This window comes from Sturnus vulgaris, chromosome 4 (genome assembly GCF_052056855.1).
Source record: "Sturnus vulgaris isolate bStuVul1 chromosome 4, bStuVul1.hap1, whole genome shotgun sequence".
Taxonomy (NCBI): domain Eukaryota; kingdom Metazoa; phylum Chordata; class Aves; order Passeriformes; family Sturnidae; genus Sturnus; species Sturnus vulgaris.
This window is the reverse complement of record NC_142246.1, coordinates 29,605,559-29,616,121: the sequence shown is the minus strand read 5'-3', so window position 1 is coordinate 29,616,121 and position 10,563 is coordinate 29,605,559. Positions and strand designations below refer to the sequence as shown.

Here is a 10,563-nt window from a genome sequence, read left to right as displayed (position 1 = left end):
AGCAGCTTTCATAGGGATAGTATATTTAATTTAACCAGGTAATATAATCAACAGGCAACTTTTTGGGCACACAGCCCCTCTCTCATGAGTGTGAAGTAGGAACAACTCTTTTGAAGACTAAACACAAATTACTACTGTAATTGTGATTCTAATCACACGTGTGATAGTAAGGGTGTTCCCCAAGGAAAGCGTATTGGTACCAGTCTAGAACGTGCTATATTAATATGAGAAAACGACTGTTATATGCCAAGGGGGAAGTCTGAGGTAGATTTTATTCTGTGGAATACCAAGCAGCTAACAGGATGGGAAAAAATGTCATACCTCATTTCACCCTTAGCACGGTACACTCGGCTGACTTGCGAGCTGCATTTCCCCAGCTGGCCTTCACAGGCATCTCGGGAAGTCTTTACTCCTTCACCAGCGTATCCACGTGTCCAGCTCCCGTGTAACCCTGCCAGAGGCAAGGCCTGCTGCCCTCACTCCCGAGGGCTGTGCTGATGTCCATGGCACGTGTTTGACAACACACAATCCTTACCGCTCCTTGCCTGCAGGCCGGCAAAGCGCAGGCACTGCATGCAGGGAGCCAAGCCAGATTTAAAAGAGAAAGGCGCCCAGGTAAATGTGTTTAAATGTAATTTTAAACTTTTCGTCCTTTATTTTCCCGCTCAAATCCTGCACCCTCCACGTGCTACGACTGTTGCTGGCGCCGCTGCCCGCCCACAGCCGGGCGGAGGAGGGGCCGCGGCTTCGGGGCTTCCGCCCGGCCGGGGGCGGGGCGGGCTCTGTCCGTCCGCCCTCCCGGATCCCGGCATGGCGGAGTATTCCTGCGTCAAATCCACCAAGCTCGTCCTCAAAGGGTCGAAAGAGAAGAGGTGAGGAGCGGGCTGCCCGCCGCGCCGCCCCTGCCCTGCCCTGCCCCGCGCTGCGGCAGCCGCAGGGGCCGGCACCCGCGGCCGGGCCGGGGTAGGAGGCTGGGCGGGGATGAGGCCGCAGGGATGAGGCCAGGCCGGCCCTCCCCTTCCCTCCCGTTCCCTCCGGCCGGGGACATCCCCGGGCCCGCCGGCAGGGCAGGGGGCCGGGCTGGCAGCCGCTGGTCCCGGGCCAGGTCAGGGACCCGCTCCCGCAGGGCCCGGGCGTGAGGCCGTGCGGGACGAGGGCTGGGCCGGCGGCTCCTTCTCAATTCTTTGCATCTCCCCTTGCAGCAAGAAAAAGCACAAGGAAAAGAAAAGGAAAAGGGAAGAGGATGCGGCAGAGCAGCTCGATATTGTTGGTGAGCTTTCCAGGAATTACATGACAGTGTGGAACCTGTAGGGAACGTGACAGGAGCTAAAGAGGTCGTTACAGGACTTTGTAAAGCAAGTGTAACCCCTGTAGAGATATATAACTATTTCTCACATGTTATTTGTATCATGGGATCTTCCTAGATTCCAAACGGAACTTGTGACACCAATGGGATGGATTCAGATTTTTATAAGTAATAATAATAAAAAAAAACAACCTGTTACTACCTTAATGAGGTAGAAAATATTTGTAAGACAGTATACAAGGAGAAAATTTTACTGTTCAAAAATTGTCAAAGTCATAATTCTAAGTTGTGCACATGGGAAAGTCTACTTTTAACTTTGGTAGAATTCTGTAGGAGTCAAATGTTCAAACACAGATTGGTTTGAACGTAGACTGAGGTCTAAGGATTGCAACTCGCATATTTAACACGAAGATGAAATAGTATCTCTTGTGCTGGAGAATCTAATAAATGGATATGACCCCAAAACTGCAGGAGACAGATCCAGAAGGAAAAATATTTTCCTTGTGAGGTGTATCTTTGCTGCATCAGCTGAATGAATCAGCTTGGTCTGTGGACTAACACAAAGAAGCACAGGAGTTTGTAACTAGGGATGACAGTAGGTCAAAGAGCAGGACTTCCTGAAGCAGCAGCAGGAACACCATTAAATTGGCTCTGAACTATAAAATAATGCACAAAGATTGTGACATGGCTATAGGAATTTTATCTTTTGCATTTAAAATTTCAGAGAAGACACAGAAATATAATCTCTTGATCTACTGTTATCTGAAGTTGTGATTACTCTGTTAATAAACTGTCATGGTTTTGTATTGCAGGAAACTGGTGGGCTGTCAGTAATTTTGGTGAAATTACAGGAACTATAGCTATAGAAATGGATAAAGGAGCTTACATCCATGCTCTCGACAATGGCTTGTTTACACTTGGAGCACCACACAAAGGTTTGTTCCAGGAAATTTGAAAATAATAGAGTTTTAATAATGAAGTACCTGAAAGCATAGAACTAGCATCACTTCAAGGCAAGCAGTGTTACAGCTAAAACCAGTGTACTACAAAAAATGCAATCGTCCTAGCTGATGCATGCAGATAACTTAAACCTAATGACTATCAATGAGTTTCACTCATCTAGTTTCATGCTGGCTTATGTGTGCAGTAAATTAAACTTCCCTGGAGATGATTACCTGTTAAAGGCCGTACCACTTGCTGGATAAAAAGCAGTATAATTTTTATTAAAACCTATAAAATGTTTATGGTGTCACTTGAAGAGTGAAATTCAAGGTAGATGAGTTTTAATGGTTATTGCTGCATCCTTAATATACTTGTTTTGTCACTGCACAAGAGGACTACTAATGTGCTGGGATAATTAGCTTGCTCTTTGAATTTGAGAGCCATGACTGACATTGACTGTTCCAGAACTCTGACAGTGTGTGAGAGTGAGACCAGAGCAACAGTGGCCATATTCTCTTGTTCTGGTTTTGAGGGCAGACAAGCTTGTAGCTTTTAGGATACTGAGTTGAGTTACCATAGTTGAACCATAATGCCTTTTGTTATGAAAGAAGTAACATTACAAGGAGATTAAGGTTTTCAAAGCCACCAGGAGCCACTCAATTATAAATTTCTTTAAATGAGGATCATCTTTATTTTGTGTCTTGTTTTAAGTACTGTAAATACATGAACATAAATGAGCATTGCTTTTTTAGAAGTGAATGCTCAAAAAGGAATTGTTAACGAAATAAATAGTGTAACTGTTTTCCATAGTATTTAGAAATGGTCAATGATTAATTCTTTTTGATACTGCAGTATTAATAGGCTAATATATTTCATGTTTATACTTCATGCTTAGCTAATGGAAAATTCATTCCTCAGGTGATGAAGGCCCTAGTCCTCCTGAGCAGTTTACAGCAGTAAAGTTGTCTGATACGAGGTAATTACTATAATGTTTCAAGTTTTGATACTTGTTATCTTTGGATTTTGTGGGAGAGCATTTTAATACTCTTTGAAATACACTGTCTACTACTAGAAGTGTCTGTGATGTGTTGATGTTGTGAATTTCATGAATTAAAAACACTATTATTTTCCTTCATTATCTCCTTGAGGATTGCTCTCAAGTCTGGTTATGGCAAATATCTTGGTATAAATTCAGACGGACTTGTTGTTGGACGTTCTGATGCAATAGGATCAAGAGAGCAATGGGAACCCGTCTTCCAAGATGTAAGCTGTTTGGAATAGTTTAATTGATGTTGCTAGTGTTTGACTGTATTTTGAGTTAATCTATATAGATGGTTTTTGACAATGAAGTAAAAGCCTTTTGCAATCTCTTTCATATTGTAACTACAGTTTTCCAACTGCAATGCATTTACTATAATTGAAAGTTCTTAAAAGATTTCGATAGCAGCATTTTGGCAGCTATAAGCATCTTAAAACTGACGGAGCCAGCAAGTCTGCTGGCTAGCCGTTGAAGTATCCACACATAAAAGAATTAAACCCATTTACAGAGACTTTTGGTGTATTGTAGAGGATAAATGTTACAAATCAAGGATTATATACGGCCTCATTATACTCACAATGTGTGATATTGTTTCTGCAGAGGAAAATGGCATTACTAGCAGCAAACAGCCGTTTTATTAGATGTAATGAAGAGGGGGACATAGAAGCCAAAAGCAAAACCGCAGGGGAAGAAGAAATGATAAAGGTAATCTATAACTTCTACAACTAATACAGGATTGGCAGGAATACTCAAACAAGTGGGAGTCTGTGTGCTAAGATTTTCTGTTAATACAGTTAAAATTGCTTCCTATAAGCTGTCAAGTGATCTGGCCACAAGAAAGGTAAATGAGTTCCAGAGCTGCATAAATTGTCAGTACTTCCTGTAGAGATAAGAAGATACTCTACCACTCAGGAGGACAAAAGAGTCTGTGTGATCTTCCAGGTAGTTCTAAACAGCTTGGGACAGAAGAGAGGAATTGTGACTGAATCAGGGATAGAGAAGGGTTTACCAGAATGATCCAGAAGGGATAATCTTTTAAGAGAATCTAAAAAGACTATCTTGACTTTCTCTGAACACGGGAAATACATGTGTCTCCCCAGATAGAGATAGGTATCTTAACTACTCTGAGCAATGGTATTTTTAAGTCAATCTCTGAATTGTTCCTGCCAAAATTAAGAACTGTAATAGTGCTCCTTTGAGATGAAGGCAGTTATGTATCAAGGATTGCACTTAACGTTTCCCATGTTTCAGGCAGCTCTTACTTTTGAAATTGTCTCTGGTTAACCAGTTTGAAAATGTGAACTTGAAAAGTCATTGTGACTCTCATTCTTTTATGAAGGATATGTAGTCATCTTTAACCTGTAACTTACGGTTTTTAAAATACAGGTGTTTTCTATTGTGTTTTGATCGTTTTTTATTTTTTCTATCAATTATTAGATTCGTACTTGTGCTGAAAGAGAAACTAAGAAGAAAGATGAAGTTCCACAAGAAGACAAAGGAAACGTTAAACAGTGTGAAATCAATTACGTGTACGTACTTTAGAGCTGGTAACAGGCTCAGGTACCTTTTTTTGCATCTAACTGGGGCCATCTTTGGTGGAAGAGCCCAACTCCCATCCAGCCTTTCATTAGCAGGAGGAGGGAAGAAAACAGGATGAGGAAACTTGTTGGTTGAGATAAAGGAGAGATTCTGGACCAGATACTGTCCCAGAGTTAACTGTGAAAAATTAGTTAAATTTATTTCCTTTTAAATGGGTATAGATACTGAGAAACAAAAATTTAAAACATTACCTTTCCTTCTTCCATCTCCCAAGCTCAGCTTCACTCCATACTCTTCTACCTGCTCCTCCAAGCCAGCTGGGCAATAGGTCAATACAGAGTGGTTTCTTTCAGCCACTCCCTTCCTTTCCCACGTTTTCGCTGCTCTGGTATGGTCTTACTCATCAGCTTGGAGGTAGTATTTGCTACAGTGCCTAAAGCATCTCCTTCCTCTCTCCTTCTCTATGTTTGATGTTCACACTACTATTTTGGACCTTTAGGGCTTTTTTCCCCCTCTCTGCCTGTGTGGCATTTTGCCTTATCTTAAATGTTTTCATAGGGGTGCCACCAGCTTTGCTGGTGGATTTGGCTGTGTCCTGTAATGGATGTCTTGAGAGCCAGCTCTGTCCAGCACAGGGCAGCCCCTGGCCTTTTCTCACAGAGAAAATACCTTCCCTACTATAAGCACCTTGCAACTACATCCAGTATACTTTTACTCCCTGATTTCTTATGCTAGTAGTTGAAGAAGGGGCTCTTTAGAATTTGTTACCACTTCATGCTAGTCACATAGGAACTCATTCCTACTTAGACTGCCAAAAAAATAAAACCTGAATGTTGTTTTCACGTTTCACAGAAGCCTTAGTGCAACCTTAGTACTGGGATGGTTTGCTGGATTTTATTAGGTCAGTTATCTGCTGCTTTAATAGGAGCTAAGATTCTTACTACAGCTGCTGTTGTGTTGGGAAACAAAATTTTTAACAAGTTCCAGTTCTTTACTAGTTTTCTTCCCCTTTACAGGAAGAAATTCCAAAGTTTTCAAGACAAAAAGCTAAAAATAAGCCAAGAAGATACAAAAGCCCTTAGAAAAGCCAGGAAAGAAGGCACTTTTCATGAAATGCTCCTTGACAGGTACTTCAAAGTGGTAGAAATAATGTATTGATTAAAAAACTACTGGGAGATGGAATTACAGTAAAACCTGGGGTACAAAAGGGGGCTAAATTTCAGGGAAATAGCTTCCTGAGCATTTTTCCACTGGTGAGTCTTGTGCCTGAGTCCTGGGGTTGCTGCTTGCTTTTTTTTTAATCTGGATTTTCACTTCTGTAGCTGAAGTTGGCAGGTTTGAATTTACCTGTAAATTAGTTCTTTTGGAAATCTTTAACTAGGTTGTTGAATTTGTTTAGTACAGAGTTGTTGAGGGATTAATCTTTTTCATCATGAAAATTGAGTTAATTTTTAACATTTTTCAATACCTATAGCACCAGGACATTTTGGAGAGACAGAAGTAGCATTTTAAAGATAAATAATGTTTATTAAGGACAGTCTTTATGTTCTCTAGCGATAATTTTTTTCCTCTGAGCTGAGACTAAAGAAACTGTCTTGAATTTTTTAAGCCTTTTATGTCAGTATATAGTATAAATATTTGCATTAATTCATTGGTTGGAATGCAGATAAGTATTTCTGATAATTGCAAGTGATGTGAGAACACTCCTGGGCTCTCACAGGTGGTCAGCTTCAGATCACACTGAATCTGAATTCCGTTCCTCAGAGGAGACAAAGTGAAATTTTGATGATTTGAAGAGAAAGTCAAGGTTAACTTTAGACACTGCAGTTCTATCTCCTTAGGAAAACAAAGTTAATTAACAAATCTAAAGTGTTGTTAGGCCTTTATATATACTTTGAAGCAAAATTGCTTTCAATGCATTAACTTTGAGGCAGATAAAACACCCAGGTGTAATTGTATTTAGTCTTAATCTAAATCTTGTTTCATTCACTCTTCCCCTACAGGAGAGCTAAAGTGAAAGCAGACAGATACTGCAAGTGACATCCATTTTCTCCTACTACTTTGGTCCATTTTCTTCTGCATCTTTGATGGCAGCATCAAATTGAAAAAGAGTAAAATATTTTATAATTGTTTTTTATTTAAGGCATTTTTTAAGTATCTGCAGAATTGTATTAAAATTTTCTCAAGTATTAATAACCGCAAGCTATAAAGTCTTGTTAACTGTATCACTTGTGAATACTTGGCTCATGTTAAGGGAACGGCTCCAACAAAAATTAAAGGTGTATTAATTAACAATGTTAAGCTATTTGCCATGTAATTTAAGGCCTGGGAGACAGACTATACACTGATTTAGTCCAGAGAGAAAGCTCCCTGGCTTTTCGTTGCCTTTAGGACAAAATCTAGAAATAAATAGATGATTGTTGGCAAATGTTCCTGGCCAGAGTCAGGAATTCTTGGACAAAAATGCAACATAGTTGTGAGGTGTGCTGTGGAAGAGAGGGAGGAAAAAAGTTACTAATTTTTCTCCAGAACTCCTTAATTGGGTCTAGAACTGGGGATTAGGGCTCATTAACTAGTGATTTTAGGTACCACACTATATGTTCCTCCCCAGAAATGTAAGTAACTGTTGTACAACAAACCGTTGGAATATGACAGCCCTGGAAGTGGCTTGCTGCCAAAACTACTCTCAGAAACACTGAGAAAAAGACAGCACTGCAAGGAACAGGCTGCAGACCAGAATAACCACTTACTGGAAGTTCATTGCAGGTGTCACTGATCCACAGTCGCTGTGAATCTTAACTACATCTGAAGTAAATGCTGATGGTGGAAGAAGATCGATGTTACAGCATCTTTTTCTTTGAAGAATATATTGTTTGAATAAAAACTTGACTGGTAGAACCCACAAAAACGATCACTCAAACACAGATACACCTGTAAGCAGAAACATATGCTCTGGTGGGGAAGGATGCTGAAAGGACTGCTCAGCAGCAGAATAAGAACCTGAGAATTACCTCTGAAAGGGAATTTTCCATTTCATATTAGTGTAAATAGGAGAATACAGTGTGTTGCAAGTAGCTCTAAGTGATAGTAAGAGTAAAATGGAACTGTGAGGCATGTTTGTCAGAGCAGTGAATTAAAAAGCAATGGCAGAGCAAATGAAATGAGACTGTCCCTAGTAGGAGAGGGTCTGGCAAGGGACTGGCAGCCTGGCAGAGAATAAGGGTATCTTAGTAACGTTGGGGTTGCCCTGTGTGTTGGCAGTAATGATACACTACAGTCTTGAGAAAATATGTTCCGAGATAGCACAGAAATGGGGATCTGGAGAGTTGACTGGAAGTCTTGTCCCAAGAAAATGAAATCAAAAGTATAACAAAATAGTGAAGATCAGTATGTATATTTAGCTGTTTCTGTGAGGAGTCTTTTTGGATGTTTTTCCAATGGAGGTATTCATGAAGTCGTCTTGAAGATACTACATCCTGACAGTAGTGCTAGCACAAGGAGCTTTAATTTAACTGAAACAGAGAAAAAAGGGGGAAGTAATTTGGGCAGCCTCTACTTAGAGGGGAAGGAACAGATCTGAAGAGTGGTAATACAGTACAGCATGGATGAGTATGAGAGAGCAGAAGGGTGGGTGTAAGTGCTAAATATCAGTGAGACCAGCTGTCAGTACAGTTAGCAAGCTAACGGTACATCTTAAGAAGCATTTTCCTTCTTAGATTTTTGAAAACTGACAGAAGAAACCTAGACTAAATGGTGGGCCTAAGGTACTGGTGTGGAACCTGAAGGCAAGGCGTTGTGATAGGAACATAGCAGAATAGCCATAATCAGAGAAGGTAGCTGGTTCTGGAAGAGAACTGTTTCTTAAATTGAGAATTTCTTTACCAGTGAAAGAACTAAACCAGAATCACAAAGAGGCCTCAAAAAAGTACACTGTATAATATGACAATGGTATCATTTTGTCTTCAGAGCATTTGGAAAGAGTTTTTAATTTTCCAAAGTCATTGTTTATTTTCTCCTGTTAAAAATGTACTAAAGGCAGTAAAGCATCTAGACAAAGATAATTAAGTCCCTAACAGCTCTCTGCCCCAGATATAAAAGATGAGCAAAAAGGGTTGCAGATGTTCAGAAAATAACAGGACTAGCTTAATCAGACTCTTTCTTACCATAGCCCATACTATTATATTCAGATATCTGGAAGTAAACACAGGATTGTTGTCTTACATGTGTTTGTTTGCAACTGAAAATATTTTCCAGACTCTATAGAAACGGCCTGATCTCCTGTTTTTAAAGAACACTCCGATGAAATTCTCAAGGTTTATCCTGTTACACTGTAATTTTTCTCGGTTTCTAAATCCACAGGTTGTTTCTGTATCTTCTTTCACCTGTTCTTAATGTTTTTCTGCCTTGATCTCTAGAGCTCCATGCAATTCCCAGCTTCTGGTCTGAGCTGGCTCCTTCCTACAATGTTGCATGCTCTCCTCCCAAGGCTTTCCCACACTACAGTTCATTTTTTATCCTTTCCTCTTTCTTAATTTTTGCAGCTCCCTGCAGCTTTCCAGTCAACCTTCTGCCAAGGACTTCCACTCTTTTTCCTGCCACCCCCACTTGCTTTGTAAGAGAGTTAATTGCACGGGCAATTAAGTAATAATATAAAGACTGCATCACTTCTCTTCTGTGTGCCTGAAACCACATGACATGTCTTAGGCACTGCACAGAGCACATGAGACAAGCTTAAACACAGGCATCCTGGAAGCTTTTGGGTACTTTTTCATGGTGCTTCCACCAACAGTTGCCAATGTACATACTCATGAAGCATTAATTTGCTCACACTAAAATGATAATGCTCGTACTAAAATAACAGTACGCACCTAATTTGGCTGCTGGTTTGTACTTGATGTTCCAACAGCCTGGTCTAGTGGAGGGTGGCCCTGCCCATAAGCAGGCAGCTTGCAACTAGATGATCTTTAAGGTCCCTTCCAACTCAAACGATTCTCCAATTCTATGACATAGATACCATTTAAATAATGACTAGAAGACAGGGCTCTTACAGACAGATGCATCTCATGCCCTGTGTTTCTCATTAGTCTGTTCCTCCAGTTGCCTTCTTCCTGAACTCCTAAGCCACAAAGTGGGGAAAAGTCCTTCCTCGAGAACGTGCTTGCCTAGCATTTTGCATTACCACTGATGATCAAAAGATAGGCTGGAAATAAATCCCCATAGACTGATGTCTATAGAGCAGGTATTTGGTGGTGCTCCACCTAACTCACCCACCTTCGTCAAGTGCTGTGGTGTATTTATACAGTAAGCATTGCTTAGTATCACTATGTCACTGTAACATCATCATATGTGCTCCAGAACAAATTTACATAGTATGATCTCATGGTTATTAGATAGTTCTTTCACACTACGCTTGTGCCTCCCCAATTCAGGGGTCATCGGGGGTCTCTGATGAAGGCTTCCAAGGTCATCTTCTCAACTGAACTTTTCAGCTTTGTCTTTGGAGCGTGTGCAGTTATGGTATTCCTTGGTCTGTCTGGTCCTAACCAGTCTAAATTCTTTATTTTGTAGCTAATTGGCTTTAAATTTGCCAATTTCTCATTAGTACTATACTTACCTATATCTAAAGCCATCCTCCTGGTGAGTTTTTTCTTCTTTGTTTTGCCTGTTCAGCATTAAGCAACTAGTTAACCATATACTAGTCATTACATTGTATAGAAAGTTCCTAATATCAGGTTAT

General features: G+C 40.5%; 1 protein-coding gene across 1 annotated transcript; it reads left to right on the top strand.

The window, feature by feature from the left end:
• The first annotated feature begins 745 nt into the window (after nucleotides 1-745).
• Nucleotides 746-7,127, top strand: FRG1 (FSHD region gene 1). The gene is made up of 9 exons (XM_014873516.2): nucleotides 746-872; nucleotides 1,203-1,270; nucleotides 2,119-2,241; nucleotides 3,167-3,224; nucleotides 3,397-3,511; nucleotides 3,888-3,992; nucleotides 4,725-4,816; nucleotides 5,843-5,953; nucleotides 6,830-7,127. Exons 1-9 carry the CDS (start codon nucleotides 811-813, stop codon nucleotides 6,864-6,866), a joined length of 771 nt encoding a protein of 256 aa, XP_014729002.1. The 5' UTR covers nucleotides 746-810; the 3' UTR covers nucleotides 6,867-7,127.
• The last annotated feature ends 3,436 nt before the right edge of the window (nucleotides 7,128-10,563 follow it).

Bases quoted from the DNA above. Each gene is read 5' to 3' on its own strand.
- FRG1 (XM_014873516.2), top strand. From the start codon at position 811: ATGGCGGAGTATTCCTGCGTCAAATCCACCAAGCTCGTCCTCAAAGGG. The intron at 873-1,202 runs GTGAGGAGCGGG...CTCCCCTTGCAG, and splicing joins AAAGGGTCGAAAGAGAAGAG to CAAGAAAAAGCACAAGGAAA. The intron at 4,817-5,842 runs GTACGTACTTTA...TCCCCTTTACAG, and splicing joins CAGTGTGAAATCAATTACGT to GAAGAAATTCCAAAGTTTTC.